The sequence below is a fragment of the Theropithecus gelada genome, chromosome 5 (assembly GCF_003255815.1).
Source record: "Theropithecus gelada isolate Dixy chromosome 5, Tgel_1.0, whole genome shotgun sequence".
In the NCBI taxonomy this organism is placed as follows: domain Eukaryota; kingdom Metazoa; phylum Chordata; class Mammalia; order Primates; family Cercopithecidae; genus Theropithecus; species Theropithecus gelada.
Genome location: NC_037672.1, coordinates 67,757,860 through 67,783,640, shown reverse-complemented (window position 1 = coordinate 67,783,640; position 25,781 = coordinate 67,757,860). Strand labels below are relative to the sequence as shown.

General features: G+C 36.7%; 1 protein-coding gene across 2 annotated transcripts in view; it reads left to right on the top strand.

Annotated features, from left to right (window-relative positions):
• Positions 1-25,781, top strand: part of MTHFD2L (methylenetetrahydrofolate dehydrogenase (NADP+ dependent) 2 like) — a 119,242-nt gene that overhangs the window by 81,879 nt on the left and 11,582 nt on the right. For both annotated transcript variants that reach the window (XM_025386424.1, XM_025386425.1), the window contains one exon: positions 16,184-16,309. In XM_025386424.1, the coding sequence (XP_025242209.1) occupies positions 16,184-16,309 (126 nt within the window). The remainder of the gene's footprint in view (positions 1-16,183; positions 16,310-25,781) is intronic.

Sequence of the window (25,781 nt, the reverse complement as noted above, 5' to 3'; positions counted from 1 at the left end):
TCAATGAATGAATTCCTTTCTTTAGAAGTCAAGTGCTTAACCGGTCAGGCGCCATGGCTCAAGCCTATAATCCCAACATTTTGGGAGGCCAAGATGGGCAGATCATTTGAAGTGGAGCTCAAGACCAGGCTGACCAACATGGTGAAACCCAGTCTCTATGAAAAATACAAAAATTAGCTGGGCATGGTGGTGCACACCTGTAATCTCAGCTACTTGAGAGGCTGAGGCACGAGAATCGCTTGAGAGAATGGCTTCAACCCGGGAGGCAGAGGTTGCAGTGAGCCGAGATCATGCCACTGCACTCCTGCCTGGGTGACAGAGTGAGACTTTGGGGGGAAAAAAAAAAGTCAAGTGCTTATCTTGGTCTTAGTTTAAGCTTTTTTCCTAGAAGGTAAGGAAGGTCTTCATAGGGGGAGATGATCCTTTCAGGACTCATTCAGCCGTAGATTCTCTTTCATACCTTGTTTGGGGCTGTTCCACTTCATGAAAGCTTAATATGGCATTGCATCAGCATCACTGACTCAGAGCTTGCACCTGTAGAGTTCAAAGAAAGGTAGGGAAGAGGCAAAGAAACAACTGAGAAATTACTGTCTTCAATGAAAAAACTAGAAAATACCATTGCTTTACTTTCTACTATGGGTAGGAATATAAGCCTTTCTATAGGTGAAGTCATCATTCCAATAGTGTTTTCAGAGCATGGTATTGTCGAATGTCTGTTCCAGACATGTGTTGACTATCAGAAAGTGAAACAATTTTATTAAATCTATAGTCATTATTAGTTGTGTCATTTAAATAGCATCAGCATACCTAATTAATACCTAGGAAAATTAATATTTAAAAAATGTAATGATCAAAATGTTACATGTCAGTGCTTATGTAATAATCCACACAGAGGTGGTGTTTGAAATGTACTTTGGAGACTCTGACGGAGCACCTGGCTACCTGCTTTAGGTGTGGCTTTGGTTCTGAAGGAGAGCAGTGAGAAGGAAGGAATATGTATTGGTGGTGTCTGTGGCAACACCAATATATCTGTGGTGTCTTCTAAGGCAACTTTCTATGAAAGGCCTTTCGTTTTACTCATTTATGTAATTAAAGACTTAAATGTTAGACCTAAAACCATAAAAACCCTAGAAGAAAACCTAGGCAATACCATTCAGGACATAGGCATGGGCAAGGATTTCATGACCAAAACACCAAAAGCAATGGCAACAAAAGCTAAAATAGACAAACGGGATCTAATTAAACTAAAGACCTTCTGCACAGCAAAAGACACTGTCATCAGAGTGAACAGGCAACCTACAGAATGGGAGAAAATTTTTGCAATCTACCTTTCTGACAAAGGGCTTATATCCAGAATCTACAAGGAACTTAAACAAATTTACAAGAAAAAAGCAACCACATCAAAAGGTGGACAAAAGATATGAACAGACACTTCTCAAAAGAAGACATTTATGCAGCCAACAGACACATGAAAAATGCTCATCATCACTGGTTATCAGAGAAGTGCAAATCAAAACCACAATGAGATGCCATCTCACACCAGCTAGAATGGTGATTATTAAAAAATCAGGAAACAACAGATGCTGGAGAGGATATGGAGAAACAGGAACACTTTTACACTGTTGGTGGGAGTGTAAACTAGTTCAACCATTGTGGAACGCAATGTGACAATTCCTCAAGGATCTAGAACCAGAAGTAAGATTTGACCCAGCAATCCCATTACTGGGTATATACCCAAAGGATTATAAATTATAAATCATGCTACTATAAAGTCACATACACACGTATGTTCGTTGTGGCAGTATTCACAATAACAAAAAATTGGAACCAACCCAAATGTCCATCAATGATAGACTGGATTAAGAAAATGTGGCACATATACACCATGGAATACTATGCAGCCATAAAAAAGGATGAGTTCATTTTCTTTACAGGGATATGGATGCAGCTGGAAACCATCATTCTGAGCAAACTATCACAAGGACAGAAAACCAAACACTGCATGTTCTCACTCATAGGTGGGAACTGAACAATGAGAACACTTGGACACAGGATGGGGAACATCACACCCCGGGGCCTGTCACGGGGTGGGGAGCAGGAGGAGGGATAGCATTAGGAGAAATGCCTAATGTAAATGACGAGTTAGTGGGGTTCTCCTTGCTTTGATTCTTTTACATACTGACCTTGGTAAACAATTTTCCTTTAAATAAATGGTTCTAAAATGTTTGAAACCAATTCCATTTGACTTTAATACCCATGCCTATTGTCCCCACTGGCCTGCAGGCTCTCCTCATTCTCCAAATGCACTGGTGTCTGTTGGCAGGAAATTCTTTTTTTTCTTTTCTTTTCTTTTTGTTTTTTTTTCTTTTCTTTCTCTCTTTTTGTTTGTTTTTCTTTTCTTTCTTTTCTTTTCTTTTGTTTTCTTTTCTTTTCTTTCTCTCTTTTTCTCTCTCTCTCTTTCTTTTCTTTCTTTCTTTTTCTTTTTTTTGACAGCATATCACTTTGTTGCCCAGGCTGGTGGTATCGTCATGGCTCACTATAGCCTCAACCCACCCCCCACCCCCGCCCACCCTGGCTTAAGCAATCTTCCCACCTCAGCCTCCCAAGTAGCTGGAACCACAGCCATGCACCACCATGTCCAGCGTTGTTTGCTTGTTTGTTTATTTGTTTGTTTGATTGTTTTGTGGCAACAAGGTTTCCCTATGTTGCCCAGGCTGGTTTTGAACTACTGGGCTCTAGCGATCCTCCCACCTTGGCCTCTTGAAGTGCTGGGATTACAGGTGCCCTCAGAGAATAAAGTTTGATTGATGGGAGGAAGAAAAGAGAAGCACACATTTGGACCCCGCAGGTCCATTGACTCTGCAGAAATATGGTCTGAGGCAGAAGGTGATGGAACTACTTGAATGATCCTATGAATTTCTGAATATAAAAGGATTCCAAAGTCTTAGATGATCAAATATGGCACAGAGCAGGGCCCTACTGGCCCTGAGCTCTGTAAGGAACCTAGCATCATCCTGGTACCACAAGGAGTAGAAGCTTTGGGGGCATTCAGATATTGTCCTTGGTGTGAATATTATTCTCATGACAGGCATCGTAGGCATATCAGTTCAGATAGGAACCAAAGAAGCCAGGGGAAAGAAAAAGAACAGGAAATGTTCTGTGGTCACTGCCACTGACTCACTGGGTTGTAAACACTTCTTGAGGATTTCTAGAAATAACAGGAGGATAACTGGGAGAAGACACTGAAGTAGTTGTACTATTAATGTAGGCTCTATTTAGCTAGGATGCATTTTAGCCATTATATTACTGTCTGCAAAGCAAATAATGCTGAAGAAACTTTTTCTAATCTAGAAAGAAGCATACATTCATACAAATTCCATTCTAATTATTATCTTTATTTATGTAGTAGGACAATTTCCAGCTGAAGAAGTGATCCACCTGAGTAAGCATTTCCATGGTGTTCCTTTCATATCTGAGTTAGAGTTCTGGTTTTGTTCCCAGCCTTACCTCTGACTCATCATTGTGAAACTAAGAAATCATTTAGCCTCTCAGCACCTCAAAATCTTTCTTCTGTGAATGAGGATAATGGGTAAACCTTTTCTTGCTTCACTGAATTGTTGTGAAGTTTAATTAGATAATGTTTACACAGCCCTTTGAACTCTACTAATTAAAGTGATGTGTAAATATGGTGCTTCCTTTTATCAGGATGGCTTGACTGAGCCATTTCATGAAGAGTTACAGATGACTATGATAGGAGTATCCATGGGGAAGTGATTAATTTTTTTTTAATTCATGTGAACTCAATTCTGAGATTATCAAATACACATATGAAAATACTCAGTTGGGGCTGTAATTAGTGAGAATAAGGACATAGCCTCCCACTAGCTGAAGAGCTAATGGTCACACCTTCACATTAGGGAAAGCTTAAAGCTTAGCTCCTAGGGTGTAGACTAGTGCTCTGTTTGCTTTAGGTATTGCTATCATTTTTTTCTGTGTTACCTTTATTCGGTCTATTTTTGCCTAGGCAACATTGGTGATTTATTTTGTATTTGTCATATAATGAACCATAAAATAGCATATTTACAGTCCTTTGATGAGAAAGACATAAGCCTTAAAGTAATGTGAATTTGTATACATTATCCATTGGTTCATTTACTTATCAAAGAGATTTTTACCTGAAACAGAAAAATCTTAGATAAATCAGAAATCTTCTTACTAAGTTTCCCAAGGAGACTAATTTACCCTAATATTATCTTCTCAATTACTTTTGAAATTCTGCATTAATAAGAGACCCTTTCGTTTGCCAGAAATAAGTCCATGAAAGGATTAATTAGCTTGGAGGGAAAAAACACAAGTTTTTCTTCATAAGCCTTCTTTGTGTGTTAGCGTATAATTATCTTTGTTAGATAGAATTTTCTAAATGATAATATTATAAGTATGTAACAATTCAATTTTGTATGCTGCTGAATGACTCAGAATTTAGAGTTAACATAGTTTATTGGAAACTTAGACTAACTAATGGGGAGTTTTGAAAACTACTAAATATCAAAATGGGAGTTTACAGCAGGAAATGTTTCTGTAAAATCTAGTAGCTAGTTTTTTATACTTGTATTGCATAGTGAATGCATTATATATAATAATAAATAATATATAAATAATGTATGAACAAATTATGTGTACTTTCATTACCTATGTACTTCAGGGATATGTCTGCTGATGGACCAGCATAACATAAAAGCCCTTTGAACTGTTTGAAACTTCAAATTCAGAGTCTTGATTTTGTATCTTCTGAAATATGTTTTCTGCCTCAAATCCTCACCGGTATGATAATGAGTAGAATTGCAGAAAAATTTCAAATTATTTGGGTCCTGGTTAAATACTTGTGAAAAGTGTGACGGTGCTTTAGTAAACTCTAAGGCATAATAGCAGGAGGTATATAATTGGATATTTCAAGAAGAAGGCAGATAAGTATGGATTATTTTGATCTAAGGAGACACTAAAGAAAACAAAATACAGATCCAAAACTGTAAAACATATAGCCTTAGGATACACAAAGATAAAATAGAATTCAAATTTGCTACCATGGAGAATGAATATTCTATTTATAGATCTAAGGTCCTGAATGAATCTGTATCCCTACACAATGGGGTTTTTAGGTATTCTTTTTTAAAATAGAAAAATAAATGTTAGTTTTCATCATTAGCTAGTGGTTTTAAGAGGGTATTATGTAAGTTCAGATACAGGTCAATCTGAACCTGGATAGGTGTAGTCCCAATAATGTTGATGATAATATCAAAGTTTTACCCACAAAAATTCTAGCATCTCTTTGATATTTTCAATTTGGGCTTGATTTGGATACAAAGGTATTAGTAAGTCTACGTCCTTATCCAAACTAGCTATGAATAGGGCATCCTAAGGGATTTTAAGAAAGAGATAATCAGGACATCATTTAATCTGGCAACTCCACTCTCAGAGTATCAAATTAACAGGTGTGGAATCACAGAGGAGGAAAGACTATATTTCTGTTCTAGGCCTGGACATAAGGAATGTTTAGGAATTATTAGAAATGCCCACCACCTGCATAGTATGTTTATTCCAAGGGGAATGTTGAATAAGAATAGAAGAGTTTAAGGCTAATATGGTTGTACCTGTATCAATCAAAATGTTGTTCTTTAACATTATAAGAAATTTCTCCTTGTGAATTTAAGGGTAAAATGAGAAACTGGGCATTTGATTTCCTTTAAAGCACTTTCATTTTTACATCCTTCATTTTTTTCCTTTATTTTTGATATACTAACTTTTTTGTCAGTGTTCTTTCTGTTTACAGTATCTGTAAATGTCTTTACCGAGTGATTCCCTCTTTAGGGGGTGTTTAATGATTGCTAATGTCTGATTGTTTTATCTGTAGGGGCCTGAATTTGATTTAAGTCTTATTTGATTTTTGTGCCAAGTCCCTTTCAAAATGTTCAAGAGGATGCTAGAGGTCTGGCAATAGGCTGTTTCCCATTTCTGCTTTTTCTTATGTTTTAATTTTTTTATTTCTGGCTTAAGGTTATTCACAAGAAAATGAGAGGAAGCGAGGCTTCATCTGAATCAGTGTTTACTTCTGAATTTTGTCAAAAGGTGTCAGATAACCTATCCTTGAACTCCCTAATGAATTGATTCTTTCTTTGCTTATAGGACTGAATCAGAGTCCAATCTATGTTCACAGGAATGATTTGGGGGATAGCCAAAAGACATTCAAAATCTACAGCTTGCAAAATACCTCTGATTTCTTATAAAATTAGGAATCTTTGTGTTATGCCTTTTTTATCCAGTTCTTTTGTATCTGAGCATATGAAGTAATAGATATCGATTTGACAAGTATGGGTTGTACATTCCTAAAACTATTCCTGATGTCTCTGCAAATTTTATCATGGTGAGGCTTTGGGTACATTTTAATAGTGGCTTTTAGCTCAGAATGAGATGAAGTCTTAAAATTAACAGTAAGAGTGTTTTTTTTCTTTTTCTGTTCTGACAGAGGCTTAACTTTATAAGATAATGCACTTTAGGGGTTTCTGGACAGCTAGAAGAAAGGGGGAACAAGCCAGAAGGAGAAGGAGAAACAGGCTGGGAGAAGAAGAATCATAGGATAAAGGTCATTAAGTTTCTGTTGAAGTTTGAAGGAATCTAAAACAGATTAAGTATTTCACTTTTATTTTTTTGCCTCAACAACGGAATCTTTTAAGGGAACAATTTTGACATCTGAATAATTTTGGATACTTCCTCAAACACATTAACAGTGCAGATCATTGGATGTTTAGAATTTTATTCCTTTATGTTCTAAGGCATCTCTCAAATGAACACTTTTGTTCATACCAAAGCTCCTTGAAAATGTCTATTATAATTCTAAATTATCTTTAGTGAAACCAAGCCATTTAGAAAGATAATAAATATAAGAATTCAGGTTATAGCATAAATACATGTGCAAAGAAAGAGTCTGTCAGAAGGGGAATGGTCTTCGGTTTAAACTGAGCCAAGTCCAGCAGAGTCTAGGAACCATCAGGTGAAAATACCACTGTGTACCTCCTGCCTCAGCCCCACATGGCCTGATGGCTGGGCCTTCTCCAGCTGCAAACCTCACACATGTGCAGTTTTCACAGACAGTAAGGTTTGGAGAAATTTCGCAAGACCCACTGGGAAAAGCACTCATAAGATTTTGGTAAGTGACCCGAGACAAAGTTTTTCCAGAGTTTTGCAAAGTTCGGAGGAACTTTCTGAATTTCTCAGTCCTCAAGATCAGTTTGATTTTTTTTTTTTTCCTATTTTTTTTTTTTCAAGTAGAGATCAGGTATCACCATGTTTGTCAGGCTGATCTCAAACTCCTGACCTCAAGTGATATACCTCCTTCAGCCTCCTAAAGTGCTGGGATTACAGGCATAAGCCACCATGCCCAGCCTGTCAAGGTCAGTTTGAGGATGGATTTGTCTAGTTTACACCCATTCCCATTCTGTGAAGTTTGCTTTTATAAAGATACAAAAAAAAAGATAGGGATAGAGATATATAGTGTAGTTAGTAATAAAACTGATTTCTACCAAGGATAAAACTTATTCAAATCTGATCAGTCAAAGGATTCCTTAAAAAGGGCTTTTTATTCATAGAAGACAAAATAAATGCAGTGCATGGGGAACTTTATGTAACAAAATATGGAAGAGGTTAGACTCAATGTGAGCCATACCTCATCATAACAGTCAGAGAGACCAACAGCTCCTTACCCTAGCAGGAATTTCAATAGACCACAAGGCACTCATGCTTTTTGACTCAAGGTCTGGGATCACGTACAAGAGAAGTTTTTGACTAGATCTTTGTGGATCTTTAAGATTATTGAATGCTGGTTCCCCAAAAATATTACTCGAACAATTCAATGATATGACAAATCTTAGTTTACGGTTACTGTAGCATGGGTGAGAACGGCATTGACAGAGTCTTAGTAGCAGTGGTATGCTGAAGCTTGCTCCACCAGCCTGTGAGATTGTTTCTGAGCATCTCTTCCCCAATCCATGTTCAGTGAGTTCACATTAGTAGCTTGAAGTCAGCCATGGTAGGACTATTTATGTTATAGAAATCATCAAATTCTACACATCAGAGATATTTTTTCTCCTGGAGAACCAGTTAAACTTAGTAACATGTTAGGGTGTGGGGGCAAAGTTGAAGCATTTATAAAATGTTAGAGTTTATTTCAAAGCAAGTCTTTATTTTTTTTATTTGTCTACTTTAATTTCCAGGATATATGTGCAAAATGTGCAGATTTGTTGCCTATCTGTGTGCCATGGTGGTTTGCTGCACCTATCAAGCCATCACCTAGGTTTGAAGCCCTGCATAGGTTAGCTATTTGTCCTGATGCTTACTCCACCCCCAACAGGCCCCAATGTTTGTTGTTCCCCTCCCTGTGTCCATGTGTTCTCATTATTCAACTCCCACTTATGAATGAGAACATGCAGTGTTTGATTTTCTGTTCCTGTGCTAGTTTGCTGAGGATGATGGCTTCCAGCTTCATCCATGTCCCTGCAAAGGACATGATCTCCTTCCCTTTTGTGGCTGCATAGTATTCCATGGTGTATATGTACCACATTTTCTTTATCCAGTCTATCATTGATGGGCATTTGGGTTGTTTCCAAGTCTTTGCTATTGTAAATAGTGCTGCAATAAACATACGTGTGCATGTGTCTTTATAGTAGAATGATTTATAATCCTTTGGATATATATCCAGTAATGGGATTGCTGGGTCAAATGGTATTTCTGGTTCTGGATCCTCGAGGAATCACCACTCTGTCTTGCACAATGGTTGAACTGATTTATATTCCCACTAACAATGTAAAAGGGTTCCTATCTCTCCACAGCCTCACCAGCATGTTGTTCCTTGACTTTTTAGTAATTGCCTTTCTGACTGGTGTGAGATGGTATCTCACTGTGCTTTTGATTTGCATTTCTCTAATGATCAGTGATGTTGAGCTTTTTTTTCATATGGATGATAGACATATAAATGTCTTTTTTTTTGAGGAACACCTGTTCATATCCTTTGCCTACTTTTTGATGGGGTTGTTTTTTTCTTGTAAATTTTTTAAAATTCCTTGTAAATTCTGGATATTAGACCTTTGTCATATGGTGGATTGCAAAAAATTTCTCCTATTCTGTAGGTTGCCTGTTCACTTTGATGATAGTTTCTTTTGTTGTGCAGGAGCTCTTTAGCTTTAGATCCCATTTGTTGATTTTAGCTTTTGTTGCAATTGCTTTTGGTGGTTTAATTATAAGTCTCTGTCCGTGCCTGTGTCCTGAGTTGTATTGCAAGGCAAGTCTTTTAACATGCCTTATGGAGGCTTGCTTAGAATTGGATGATTATAATATGAAAGTTTAGGATTGGTGGATACAGAGGATTTTGAAGCAAGGGTTTCAAAACATCCTACAGAATCAGCTATTTGATGCTACCTACTGAAAAATCAAAAGGTTTAATATTCATTAAATGAGTTTTTCATAAGTTCCTGAGACAAAATCACTTTCAAATTTCATCTTTCTGAGCAAGACTTTCCTGGAGTAAGAAAGTTATGTAGATGAAGACAGCTGAATAACAAAATAATGTTAATATTACAGCTTATAATATATAAGCTATGTGAGCATAGATGGTTTTGGTTCTCACATATAATGCTTGAGCCCTCAAATTATGTATAAAAATTAAGGATTGGTTCCCATGGAATTATGACAGCAACAACAGAAAAAGTAAACTCATAGGAATCATTCACTTGAAATCATTCATTTTCAACTCTAACAAAAATAAAAATATCCTGACTGTGCATCCTAATTATATATGTCTTTTATTTATCTAATATTTAAGTAGATTTTAATTCTATGTTATCACATGACAAGAATTTATATTGCATTTGTGTACTTGGGGAATTAAACACATCAAGTCTTAGAAATTTCTTTTCAATATCTATAAAAATATACTGATTGAGCAACTATGTGCTTCCAATCATTTGCCTCTACAAGACAGCAATGTAAGTGGACTACTCAGTGTATTTAGCCTAACTAAAATAGAGATTTTGAATGTTTGTCATAATTCCAACCATTAAATGTAATTTATATAATTTCTCTATCTTCTTAAGTAGAATGAATGATAGAGTCAAAGGTCAACACAACTTCAGAGATGAATTACTTGGAAAAAGAAAGAAGAGGTTTTTTTTTTTTTAATTTGAAAGGACAAAGGAGAATGTTTAAGTCATAGAATTGAAAGGCATAACTAATACAGAAGTTTATAAGTCTGACAGAAGCTTAGAGAAGACCTAGATGCTTCCGTAGTCCCAACACCATGACGACAGCATGGAGGAGCAAAAGGGGTCCCAGTACCTCTATCACTTGCATAAGAATGGTGAGACAGAACACTCACACAAATCAGCTAACGCAGATATGCAGCAAGAATAACCAGAAGCCTAGAATCCTTGGTGAGCCAGCTTCCCAAGGCTCAGGAAACTGCCCAGGGCGAATGGAGTGTCATCGGTGCTTGCCCCATTGTGACACAGCTGAGGGAACTCAATACACCCTAGACACCACTTGAATTGCTGAGCTCAAGCACTGGGGAACATCCCATTCTAGGAGGGAGGAGGACATAGTCTAGACTATACCCAACACTTTCTCTGTATCTCACGATGCCCCATTCTAGAACTAGAACGGGATAAAGAGAAAGTCTCTGTTAAGTGGCAGGGGAAAGAGCTGGGGCAGCCAAGGTAATCTGGGGACTTGTCTTCCTACAACTAACCTTCCCAGTTCAATCCCTTCTTTATTTTGAATATTGCTAGTAAGAAATAAGGACACTATACAGTTTCTCTTTGTGGTATATTATCCTTAGAATATCTTTTACTGAGCTAAAAGATCCTCCCTCCCTTTATGTTTTTTCCTTTCTTCTCTCTGAAACCATATAGAGTAAAATCTTCCTGATTTGCAGTTTGTAACATATTGAAGAAACGACTCTAGTTATTGGGGTTTTCTTGTTTTGTTTTTAGGTGTATGCATTTGTTTGTTTGTTTGTTTCTGAGATAGGTAGCCTAAGTTCATTTAACCATTCGTCTAGTGCAGAGGTTTTCACTGTGTGGTCAGTGCACTGGTGATGGTCAGTGACTATTTCTTACCCTCTGCTCACTGTATGTTATAGGTCTGCAAGAATATAGGGAGCTTGCACCAAACTATAAATCAACACACCACTTATTTCATTGAAAAATTCTTCCTACAAAAAGTAATAATAAAGTTAGCTGAATTAAACTGTGTTTACTGAGATAGTTGCTTTATATTGTGGCACAAGATTTTATCTTATTGTAGATCAGTAATAATTAATTGAGCCAGCTAGTTTGATAGCAAGTGATAAGAATTTGACATGATTTGTAGACTGGTTCTAATCATTCTTCCCTACACCAGCCTCTGAAGTACAACCAACTATTCCAGAGAGTTTGCTAAAAATATATTGGAAAATATTACATCCTTGTATCTGGAGACCATCTTAGTTTTGTATTGAGTTTTTAATCAAGTACAGCACTTCATGAGAATTATACATTTGTTCCCATTCAGATTATTCTTGATACTTATAATCCATCATTCCAAAATTACAACCCAGTACCCATTCTGTCCAATTTTGTGTCATTTGCAAATATGGGCTATATAGCTACTGGTATGTTAAAAAAAAAAAAAAAGTCACTTAGACACCACCTTTAAAAAATTTTTTTCCTGAGTCCATGGTTCAGCTGATCACTTATAGTAAACTTGACTCACTTATTTCTGATGATCTTTCTGGGGCCTGATCAAGCATCTGCCGTTACTGGTTGTTGACAGGGAACTGATCAGTCTATTATGGCCTCAGCTAAAGTAACTCAGCTTTCCTCTACGGTACTTGTATCCTTCAGCAGACTAGCTTGAATTTGTTCTCATGGCCATGATGTGGTTCCAAGAGAGACAAGAAGCACACAAGACCCTTGTAAGGATCAATCCCACCGCTGGCCTAGAGTAAAGCAGAAAAAAGGTGAAAATGGATCTGGAGGAGAACAAAGATAAAACCATCACAATGCCAATGTGTTCTTCCAAATTATTTATTAAAATTTGAACATGGTATATTGACAAATACTTTTCACAGAAGATCTCAATAGACCTTACAAATGCATTGGTCAACAGTTTCATAATATGTTATTTAACTACCTATGATTCTACCAATAGATGCTTTCATCTAACCTATATTTTTCCATTCATAAGAGTTCAGTGAAAAGTTTTCTAAAATTTGATGCTGTAATTAAGAAATTACCCATCGTTTTCTGAACATAAATGACCATCACTGCATTATTTATAATAGCAAAATATTAGAAACACTGCAGGAATGAATACATTTTTATGGTAATCCATATAATGAATTAGTTCATATAGCTTCTAATTTTCAAATAAAATGAAATGGGAAAATGCTCACATTTTAATGTAATAACAGAGTGGTGAGATACATAGTGAGACACAACATTAAGGAAATGCAGGTTTCATATTTTATATTTAATATATAAATATTTTGAAATCCTAGAAAGGAATACACTAAAAATACGAATACTTATTTTCTTTGGATAGTAAGATAATAGTGATTTTTATTTTCATATTAAATTTTTACATATTTTCCAAATTTTCTACAGTGGACATATAAAGCATCACTATCCAAAAAAGATAAACATTTAAAGTTTTTTTTCCATTTTGTAAGTTTCCTGGGAATTAAAATCAAGCTCACACTTTCCTCTATTTTGAAAATTTTGCCATTTGTTCATTGCCATTTAATATTCTCTGAGATGTTATAATAATCAGAGGGAAATTGGGATCTTTGCCATTAGCATAGAGGCTAGACAATAATAACTATTTTATGAATATTTTTATCTTGAATTTTTTTTTCTGCAGCTATACTCAATGTATGTCTTCTTTTTCTATTGGATACCAAGAAGAAAGAGGATTTTATGGCTATTTGGAGCGAGGCATAGTACCTATGTCAGAACCAATAAAAAAGATAAGTTCTATATCACAGGATAGGAATGCAAGGGAAAAATACATCTCAAACATTGGTGACTCTTCTGTCACATCATTATGAGACTAAAGAAGCTATCCCATAGCTACATCTATGTTGACATTGACCATTTGTTTATAGCCTTTAAACTCTTGCTAGCAGTAAAAATCATGTTACAAGGTGACATTTAAGCCGTCCGTAATGCTTAAATGGATAGTACAGGTGCTAGAATGTCTCTAACAACACAGTGGGTAGGCTTTTCCCGCAAGAGATCTAGAATCCGAATGTGAGCAAATAACCTACCAGACACCATGTCCATCAGAAGCATTGTGATAGAATAATAAAGATGAGCACAGAGTCTTTGATTCTCCTCCCACTGAGAAGTGGAGTCTCTGTTCCTCCTCCTGATCTGAGTGGACTGTGTTACTTCCTGACCAATAGTATATGACAGAAGTGACATTATGCTAGTTTCCCGGTCCAAGCATTAAGAGGCTGGTAACTAATACTTCTTGTCTCCTGGAACACTCCCTCTTGGAAACCAGCTGCCAGTCTGTGAGAAACTAAGCCCCATGGAGAGTTCATGCATATGTGTTCCATTGACAGCCTTAACTATGCTCCTAGCCAATCATAAGCATCCGCTGCAACCATGTAAGTGAGTCCTTTTAGCCTGTCATGTCTTTAGATGACTCTAGCTTCAGACACTATCTGACTCCAATTACATGAAAGATCCTAAGCCAAATACATCCAGATGAACTCAGTCAACCCACAGAATCATAAGACATAGTAATAAATTGTTGCTTTAATCTACTAAATTTGTGGTTGGATTGTTCAATGTTATTTTTTTTTAAAACTGGAACATTAATCTTAGCCAGTACTGTTGTACTTGAAACAAAATTTTAAAATAATTGCAGGAAATAGATGATGACATAAGATCTGTGTAGATCTGTCTTTTAAACTGGAACAGACCAATAGTGAGGAGAGCTTACTATACATTACACCTTTCAGAATCATACAGACATCGTGATCCAAAGAAACCAAGAAAAAATAAAACGAAAGCTCAAGATAGCACTTAGAACTTCATGTTTGGAGTTGATGAGATGCCATTATGAGTATGGCACTTTACTGTTTACGACAACCCTGGGGAATATGAATTATTATTATCCTCATTCTTTTATTTCCCCCTCCCTTCCTTTCTATCTCTCTCCCTTCCTCCCTCCCTTCTTCCCTTTCTTTCTTTCCCTCCTTCCAATTTCCAAGTTGCTTTCACTGTGCTCCACTCCATCACACCTCAGCAGGAGCCTGTCTCATGTCCGCAATCTCCCCATGCCATTCATAGTATGTGACATACAAAAGGATGCTGCTCAAGCAGGTATCCCTGCGATGTCAGGTGAGCGATCTCTGAGGTGAGAGGTTAACTCCTGCAGGATTTCATCCTCAGAAGCCCTTATGTGCTGCCTTAATCATCTTTGTTCTTCTCTCAGATCAGAAACGATCAATGGCCTGTTTTTTAAGGAACAACGTATTACACACACACATATATGTGCGTGTTACACACACACATATACACACACACATATACACACACACATATACATGTGCGTGTTACACACACACATATACACACACACATATACACACACACATATACATGTGCGTGTTACACACACACACATACACACACACATACACATGTGCGTGTTACACACACACATACACACACACATACACATGTGCGTGTTACACACACACATACACACACACACACATGTGCGTGTTACACACACACATACACACACACACACATGTGCGTGTTACACACACACATACACACACACACACATGTGCGTGTTACACACACACATACACACACACACATACATGTGCGTGTTACACACACACACATACATGTGCGTGTTACACACACACACACACATACATGTGCGTGTTACACACACACACATACATGTGCGTGTTACACACACATATACACACACACATACATGTGCGTGTTGCACACACATATACACACACACATATATGTGCGTGTTACACACACATATACACACACATACATGTGCGTGTTACACACACATATACACACACACACATGTGCGTGTTACACACACATATACACACACACACGTGCGTGTTACACACACATACACACACACACGTGCGTGTTACACACACATACACACACACGTGCGTGTTACACACACATACACACACATGTGCGTGTTACACACACATACACACACACACATATGTGCGTGTTACACACACATACACACACATATGTGCGTGTTACACACACATACACACACACATATGTGCGTGTTACACACACATACACACACACACATATGTGCGTGTTACACACACATACACACACACATATGTGCGTGTTACACACACACACACATATGTGCGTGTTACACACACATACACACACACACATATGTGCGTGTTACACACATACACACACACATATGTGCGTGTTATACACACATACACACACACACATATGTGCGTGTTATACACACATATACACACACACACATATATGTGCGTGTTATACACACATATACACACACACATATATGTGCGTGTTATACACACATATACACACACACACATATATGTGCGTGTTATACACACATATACACACACACACATATGTGCGTGTTATACACACATATACACACACACACATATATGTGCGTGTTATACACACATATACACACACACATATATGTGCGTGTTATACACATACACACACACATATATGTGCGTGTTATACACACATATACACACACACACATATATGTGCGTGTTATACACACATATACACACACATATATGTGCGTGTTATACACACATATACACACACACATATATGTGCGTGTTATACACACATATACACACACACATATATGTGCGTGTTATACACACATATACACACACACATATGTGCGTGTTATACACACATATACACACACACACATATATGTGCGTGTTATACACACATATATATACACACACATATGTGTGTGTGTGTGTGTGTATGTATATAAGCCTACCAAACATATATATAAACATTTGTTATGCTGAAGGACAAACAACTCTTTTTGTTTTCAGGTATTCCAAACTTGATTACGTCTGATATGGTTAAAGAAGGTGCTGCTGTAATTGATGTGGGTATCAACTACGTCCATGATCCACTGACAGGAAAGACAAAATTAGTTGGAGATGTGGACTTTGAAGGTAATAAACCAATATCTTTTGATAAGTGAAGATTTAAAAAAATTCTACCTTACATATTTTAAAAATAGAGAAGTTTCATTTATGGGGGAATTATTAACTTATTAATCATCACCTCTTTCTTCTGAGGGAAGAGAGTTCAATCAGACTTAAATATTTACTTTCTCCCTTCTTCTCTCTTTCCCTCCCTTTTATCCTTCCTTTCTTCCTTTTCTCCCTCTCTTCCAATTGTATCATTAATATTTGGTTTAGGGATCAAATTTCTTGTAGTACAGTTTTTATTGATAGAATACATCTGTCCTTTTATAGACCTGGGCATTGTTTTGAATTTTGGGAGTTGTCATCTTACTCTAGCTTAGTCAAATATGCTCTATTCTCAGCCATTCACTCTTAGAGCCAGAAGGTACTTTAGGATGTGTCTGCCAACCTTAACTATATTTCAGATCTAGGTAGTTATCTAGATAGTTGAAGTCAGTGTTTTTCACTTGTGTTTTAGAGAGAATAAAGAAAAGGAACTAAGCTAGTTTTTGTGGTCAGTGAAAGATATAAGGCAACAAATACGTAGCAATAAAAAAAAATTCTAACCTGGTCTTCTCTTTACAAAAGGGGAAACTGGGCCCCAAGACTGATGTATTTCTAGGTGCCTGACCCTCTAATCTGATTTTACTTCCGTTATCTTTGTCAGATGTTTACCTGCGTTCAGATTTTCAGTGTAGCCTAGGAGTCTTAGATGTCTATGAAGGCACAAATATGGTAAAGCAAGTGGTGACATTTTTATGTTAGAAATATTTTTTGTATAAGACTGATTATTCTGGCCAAAAAATACAGTGCCACATCAAGAACTTCGTTAGTTATAGATGTGCCCTTCTTACAGAGAAACTGAAAAGAATAGGTGGTGCCATTTTAAAAATAATTTAGATTTTGAATTTTCACTTAGAACCTGCTCATCAGCTGATAGTTTACCCAAATTCTAGCATATTGTTGAATAAAAATAGAAAATGCAGTTAGAAGTGTCCTAGGATACTGACCTTATATATGTGAGATTCTAAGATACATCAGGGACCAGATCCAAGTGGGCATTTGAGCCTAAAAGAAAAAGAAAACCCTAAGGACACATATGTGCAACAATGCATTCTAGAGACAAAATGGTGTAAATAAGAGCAGAGTACAGATGTACCTTACCAAAGAAAACACTGCTGCCCTCATTGGCTCTAATACATAGCGTCCCTGACATGGTTGGAACTCTGTTCTAGCAGTGATGGCTCTCGACATGAACATGTGTATCTGTATGCATATACCTATGTCTGTGTGTGTGTTGTGTACATGCTGAAATCACTAGGGAATGACCTCATTTATTTATTTAATCTTTCATGTTCAATCACTTAGGTCAGATATGAGTAACTTATTTGAATTTCTCAACTTGGAAGAGTAAAGTACATTTTATTTTAAAACCTGGCCTTATTTATTTTCTTTACTGTCATTCTGTTTCTTGATAACATAGTTATGCGTTCATTGCAAAATTACCACATTTGTGATGCACCCAGATGGCACTGACAACATGAGATAACCAGCTTGAGGCAAGAAAAGCAGGGATGTTTGCAGTTCACAGCCTTGACCGCCTGTAAGGCAAGCTTACCCAGCAGTTCAGTTTAGCACGTTGTATAAGACTCTTCTCTCATAGAGTATTTTTTGGTCTCATATCACTTCCACGCTTTCTTATTTTTAAGTAAGAATGATTTTTGCTGAAAGTAAAAAGTATTCTGAAAGCAAATTTTACGTGAGCATTTTTGGTGGGTGTGTATACTTAGTAGCACATATAGATACTCCATGTCACATGAAGTCTAACTTGGTAATGACTATTAAATCAAGTTGTAGTTCAGTGTATCTAAGTATATATAAAACATTTAAAAAGGAAATGGAAAAGAGACAAAGATATGAGATGAACAGGGCTGGGAGACCTAGCCTGTTGCCCTATAGCTTTACACCTCACTAGCTGTCAGTGTTATCAGTTAAATGATAGCAATTATATTAGTGGCTCCATTCAGCTCTACTGTTTGGGGTATCTTGGACATCCAACAGAGCATTACCAAACAATCATGTAAAAGCCCAGAAACTTTCACCTGGAAGGTCAAGATTTTCTAATCCTATCATAAAAGACACCCATATTATTAATTGTATCTAGCTTGCCAGCGTGCTGGTTCATGGAGCCAGAGTACTAATGAGGACCTGGACTTGGTAAAGAAGGCTTTGCCAGTGAGGCCATGACTCAGCCACCCATAGGAGCAGGCAAGTGATAGGTTTTGACATGTTGCTCTTCAAGTTGTTCATCAGGACTTAACCTGAGGTGAGGGATGATCCCCCAACTGAGAGGGAGGAACTTTAAGATGGGTTATGCTACAAAACTCGTAAGTAACATTTGGCTTCAAATTGCCACAGGGAAAGTGTGGTGGCTGCTTTGTGAGTATCGGTGAAAAGTTTCACTATAACTATAGCCAAGATAAACAAAACAGATGTAGATAAAATCAATCGTTGAAGTAAATTGTCCTTGCAGAAATATTTGTTTCATTAGTAAAGAAAACTGGGTGACCCAGTTAAAGTAGATAACATTGATGGGAACGATTTATCGACATAAATGAGCAAAATGGCTGTGATGGAAAGGATGACAGTGTCCCAGAGGATGTAAAAAACTTCACATTAAAGGAACCTGCAGAGAAATTTCATGCCATTGAAAGGGCAAAGGATAAAATGTTGGAAGCTGATTCATACTTAGAAAGGAATCTGCCAGTTCACCAAGGCATAGAAAAGATGCTTGCTCCTAATCATCAGTTGTATGACCAAGAAAAGGCAAGAACCATTCAAACTATACTTTTCAAAATGTTTACAGAGAAAAAAACAGTTCAGTTCTCAATGTTTTCAGCATTTTAAGTTGCATTCGTTTTTTAAATATTAGTTTAATTTTGCTAGTAGTTTTACTATTAGTGAATACTAGTTTTACTATTAGTTTTACTACTAGTAAATAGTAATATTTGTTTTACTATTATCAGTAATATTAATTTTACTGTTATTTTTAATCCGCTATACATTTATAAAACACAGTAAGAGAACTTTTAATGTTTCGACAAAATAATTTTAAAGGTCACTAAACAAATATAATTTCTCCCATTGACTATTAAAATTGCTTCACACTGTTTCAGCAGTCATCTTTGTGGTCTTACACTACTGTAAAAATTGAACACTGCCTGTATTTTTCTCTGTGTCCAATTGAGTCTCATAAAATTAGTGATCATATAGTTCAAATCAATATCCAATGCCATAATCACTTCTACTACATGATTATTCAGTTGTTTGGTTACAGTTTCTCACTATTACTATTACTGTCCAGGTAGGTTGTTCACTGTGGAAGGTAATGTGTGCTAAGCACCTTGCTAACCAGTATGTTCTTTTCCTCAACATACATCCAAGTTAGGCCTTTTCTGCAACGCCATGCCTCTTTGGATGTTTTGGGAAATAAATAGGGCTTTAAAGTTATTACTAAATTGAAGTGCTATTTTGTTTTGTATTGATTTCCAATTAAGAACTTGACAGTTCATCAATATGTCCAGTTTCTGACAAATGCTTAACATTCCTCTTCTGTTACTTGAACATACTTTCTCCCTCCTGACTTATGGCATTAAAAGAAGAAACAGTATTTAAAAGCATCTGTGATAAAATTATTTTGCATGTCTAAGAATTATTTTTCATTACTAATAATCATACAGTGAATAATCTATTAATTTATAAATTTATATTTGCTATATAGATTATTACTTTTTACACTTATGTATACCTACTTTCATGGGCATTTTTTTTAAACCATTTTCTATTGTAGCTTTGAAAGAAACTTCATACACTTCTGACAAAGAAGGCTGTATTCTCAAAAGATATAAATGAGATTATGTGCTATGAGTAGTAAATAGCTTCTTAGGAATAACACATCAGAAAATAGTGTGTAGTCCTAGACTCAAAAACTCGTAATTGTACTGTTCTTAATTCATCAAATGGATTTGTTCAGCTGAACAGTCTAATTAATTACTTCCATGCTGTTAATTCAATTAACTGTGCTCTTATAGTTGAATTCTCGGGCCTCATTTATTTCTCATAACTAACACAAAGACATTTCTCTACACTTTTGAAGCTTTAGTAGCTTTGCTTCAATTTTATGATGCTTCCTGCAGGGATTGAGGTGGAATAAGAAGAACTGGAGTGTCTATTCCCTGTTGTCTGCCATCTCTCCTCCCTGTCTTCCAACTCTGACAATGCTTTTCCATTCATTGGTTTATACTAAAACAAGGAATAAAATAAGACAGGAAAGAATTGGTGTTGTAAAGAAAGCAAAAAGATAGGAAAGAGAAATGGCATGTAGGCATTTTTGTTAAAATCAAAATAGATGAGATTAATGTCTAAGAGTGACTTTCGTCTCTCTACTGTCTTAACATAATTGGATAGTAAAATTTAAAGTGATAAGTCTTTGTAAAGGTGGTAAGTCTAATGTAAAGGTACATTATATTGTTGATGACACTGGTTTAAATTACAAAAGTAAAGAAGTCACACTTTATGGAAAAGAATGTCTACTCCTCTAACGCAACTGACATTATCATTATATTTTGTACTAAAGTTGCTTCCAGATATTTTCTGTATGCATCAACTATATAGTTTGAGGAATATATATGACTTATGCACTTAAACTTGTTTTACTGATTTGCCTTGCTGAGGTTCTGGTTTATGGTTATGTTCAGTGAATGTATCATTATTTGGTTCACCCTTTCTCTATTGTTAAACTCTTAGGTTGTTTCCTTTTTTTTCCTTTTAAGTATTATACTTGAGTATAGGTGAAGGGCTGTAACAAAGGGAAACCAAAATGCATAGCCAAGATAATTTGGCTAGCCAGGCATGGTGGCTCACACCTGTAATACCAACACTTTGGGAGACGGAGGCAGGTGGATCACTTGAGTGCAGGAGTTGGGGACCAGTCTGGCCAATGTGGTGAAACCCCGCCTCTACTAAAAATACAAAAATTCGCTGGATGTGGTGGCGCACTCCTGTAATCCCAGCTATTCAAGAGGCTGATGAAGGAGAATTGCTTAAACCCGGGAGGCAGAGGTTGCAGTGAGCCAAGATCGTGCCACTGCACTCTAGCCTAGGTGACACAGTGAGACTGTGTCTGAACAAAAAGATAATTTTGCTATTTCCCACGAAAGTCTGAATTAGGGAGGCAGTCAATGGAGTTAGGCAGCTATGCATCATTCAGGGATACTGTTTTCTCCTATACTACTGTTTCTATTAGTTTGCCATAGCTGCCATAACAAAGTACCACAGACAGAATGATTTTTACAACAGAAATTTACTTCTTAAAATTCTAGAGGTTGAAAGTCCAGGATCAGGGGATTCGTAGGGTTGTTTCTTCTGAGGCAACCTTGCCAGGTAGACGGCCATTTTCTCCCTGTGTCTTCTCATTGTCTTCCCTCTGTGTGTGTCTATGTCCAACTTTCCTCTTCTTAGAAGGTTGGATTAGACCCCATGCTAATGACCTCATTTTAACTTAATTTTATTTTTAAAGACCATGTCTCCGGAAACAGTCACATTCTGAGGTACTGGGGTTAAGACTTCAACATCTGAATTTAGAGGGGATACAATTCATCCCATAACATCGTTCCACCTGAGTGTTGTCCTTATCCACATGGTTGAAGTTGAATTGCCTCTTCATTTATGTTATCTTCTAAGGAAAAGTGAAAGAGAGAGCCCAGAACAAGAAAATCCATCTTTAATAAAGTTCAACTAGAAGGTACATGCATCACATCTGCTAGCTTTCTACAGACCCGAATGTAGTCATGTATGGAGTACAAGGGATGTGGAATCCATAGTCGCTGAATGAGAGGCTATACTTTGGTAAATAATAATCTACCATTTACATAAGAACTTGAAGACTAATCTCTTTCTTAGGATAGAAAAGAAAGATATTTATTTATCTTTTTTATTATAATATCCACATATCATTCAGCTTACCTATCTGAATTCATTTTGTTCTGAAAACCTCAGGGAACTATCTCATCATTGTCTGATTGCTTTCTAATTGGTTTCAAAGCATACTCCACTTACTAACTTTTTTCTGGGGTTATGGTGAAATCCTGGTGTCACTGAAGTTATATCTTGGCTCAAATCTTACCCTGAGCTTTCCATAGATCTTAGATACACAGATTTGCAATAAAATTTGTGCAAGTATTACAACCTCACCTAAATGTCTTTAATTCTAACTAAACTGTTTATTATTCAATCATTGATAGAGATTTGATACTTTTTGACCATGTTATACAATTTTGACAATTGTGTCAGGTCCCTTTGTGACCTTCATTTTTTATATCTCTGTCTTCACTATATTATTTTCAGTCTCTTAATTATTACTGTTTTTAGGGTAGCCCTTCAGATGCTTCAAATTTGGTTCATTCATTTAGTTGTTCAATGCTATTAAGCATTTGCTATGTGTCAGGCATTTTTATAGTCACTTGGGATACAACAGTGACCTAAAGAGACAAAGTACCTACCCACCAGTAGCTTCCATTTTGGTTAGAGGAGACAGATAATAAACAAATACATACATATCTATATAACAAGGCAGTGTCTTAGTGATACAAAAATAAAACAAACTAAGAGGGCTAGAGAATGATGGCATTGAGTTTCTTAGAAAGGGTGGTCAGGGAAGGCTTATGCTAACCTGAACAAACAAAGAAGGGAGTCATGTGGACAGGTGAGGGAGCAGCATTCCAGGCAAGTGGAAAAGCAAATGCAAAGACCCTGAGGAGGGCCTGCTTGGTGGTTTTTATGAGCTGCAAGGGGGCCATTGTAACTGAAACAGTAAGTAAGGAAGCGAGTGATAGAGAATAAAGTCAAAGAGGTAGCAGCAATCCCGTCTTATAGACCAAGGAAGGATATTTGGATTTTACTCTAAGGCAGTGAAAATCCATTGGAGGATTTGGGGCAAAGAAATGACATTTGGCTTGTATTTTAACAATGCACTGTGGCTACTGAATGACACATAGGCTGTATAGAGGTTAAGGGTATAAATAGGGATAGCTGTTAAGAAGCTATTGTAATTATCCAAGTAAGAAATGATGGGGCGTGGAGCAGCTTATAATGGGTGAAGATGTTAAGCGGTGGTTAGATGGTAGATATAATTTTAAAGGAGAGTTGAAATGATTGGTTAAACAATTAGATATGAGGGAAAGAGAAGAATCAATCAAGTATGACTCAAAGGATTTTGGAATAAGCAAGAGTGGAGGCGCCAGTTCTGGAATCCTCTTGAGATGAATTTTACTCAAGTATGCGTATTTAGGGTAGAGAATGGGCAAAAGAGAGGAAGGGGCTCTTTCCTGGTAGAGGGAACAGAGAATCAAAGGAAAGGAGGAAACATTATAAAAGGTTTTATGTGCTCAATAGCATGCCCAACGTGGTCTGTTGAAAAAGGGAAGTATGATATTGTATACAATTGTGAATTTTCCCCAAATATCTGGTGCCTTATTTTGAATTTTTCAAAAGAATCTCCACCAGGCAGGAAATCTCCCCTATAAAGGGACCTTTTAATTTGACTCCATCTGGCCAAACCATTCCTCAAAATTCCAACCCAATAGTCAAACATAAGGTCAGGAAAGGGTTTGGAATTAAATAGAAGCTCAGTATCATTCTCCTAAGAAATTACTAGAGATGGGGGGAAAACCGCTGGAGTGCTTTGTAAGCAGCTTTCTGTTTATGTTTTCTTTTAATGCTCTGCATTTGAAAGTCTGGATTCATCTTTTACTCCCTGCTCTTTTTGTATTATGTTCAACCTTTCATAAAAGACTATGCTTTGGAGTCAAGCTAACTTGGATTTGAATCCCAACTCTACTGCTTAAAACAATTGTGATCTTAGGTAAATCATTTCACCACTCTGAGACTCAATTATATCATCTGAAAAATTGTGATAATTCTATCTTATAAAGTTGTTGTGAAGATTAAATGAAATAATCACCTTACATAAGCTAGTTAATGTAGGTGAATTGCCAAGCATAATGCCTGGTGAAAAACTGTGTGTGTGTGTGTGTGTGTGTGTGTGTGTGTATGAGCGAGCACACATTGCTCACGTTTTCTCTCCATTCCCACTAAACTGCTAATCCAGAAGTATACAACTTCACACTTCAATTACCACCATCCTCCTCATTACTTTTCTGGCCTAAACTCTCTTCCAGTGTAGTCTGTTCTTTGCCCAACTCTTATATGAATCAACTTTAAAGCACTCATGCTTATTCCCATCTTTTCCAGACTCTCCTTACAGGTTTCATTTGCCTTACTCATCTTGCTCTTAATCCTATCCTTTCACTTTTACTTAGTTATTCCTAACTAGATTGGATGCCTCTGTAAGGTTAGCTTCCTATCTTACGTTTATTTTTCCTTTATTTATTTATTTATTTTATTTATTTATTTGTTTATTTATTTATTTATTTTTGAGATGGAGTCTCACTCTGTCACCCAGGCCAGAGTGCAGTGGTGCAATCTCGGCTCACTGCAGCCTCCACCTCCCGGGTGGGAACAATTCTCCTGCCTCAGCCTCCTGAGTAGCTAGGACTACAGATACACTTACCACACCCAGCTAATTTTTGCATTTTTAGTAGAGACAGGGTTTCACCATGTTGGCCAGGATGGTCTTGATCTCCTAACATCGTGATCTGCCCTCCTCGGCCTCCCAAAGTGCTGGAATTACAGGCATGAGCCATCGTGTCTGGCCCATTTCTTTTATATCTCTGTCCCACACCAGATTTCAGCCTTCTTATTCAGGCCACTGGTTATCTGTATGAACATTCTCTGTATTTAAAAACCTATGGTGTCATTCTTACATTACAGAAATACTCCCCTCAAGTTAACTTAATGGGAACAAAAGCTTTCTTGCAGAGTAACAGCAAATACATCATTAATTCAACAACACATATTCATTAATGATACATCCATTGATTCTTCATTGATTTACTCAGCACATATTTTGTGAGTGCTGCTTCATACTAGGCACTATTTGAGGTCGTGGTGTATCGTGCACACAACAAATAATTCCGGGTGTACACCCGGAATTTATGTTTTCCAGATTATGCAAAGTAAGCTTATTTGGAAAGTAGTTTAGGCACTGCTTACTCCCAATTGTGTGTTCTACAACATGGGAAAGTACGTGTATATAATCAGTTTCTAAGTAAACAAGGATGGTTTTTAATTGTATCACTTTCACAAAACTATTAATCTGTGATTACAAAAAACCAAATTAAAGTGACTCCCAACCACCTCAGTTTTCAGTGTCAATCATTTAGTTTGATGATATGGCTAATCAGTCTGACTCAAAACATCTACATTTTGTGGTAGATAATTATAAAGTAGTTCAAAGCTCCAGCTTTTACTATAAGAGAAGATCTTATACTTTAACCCA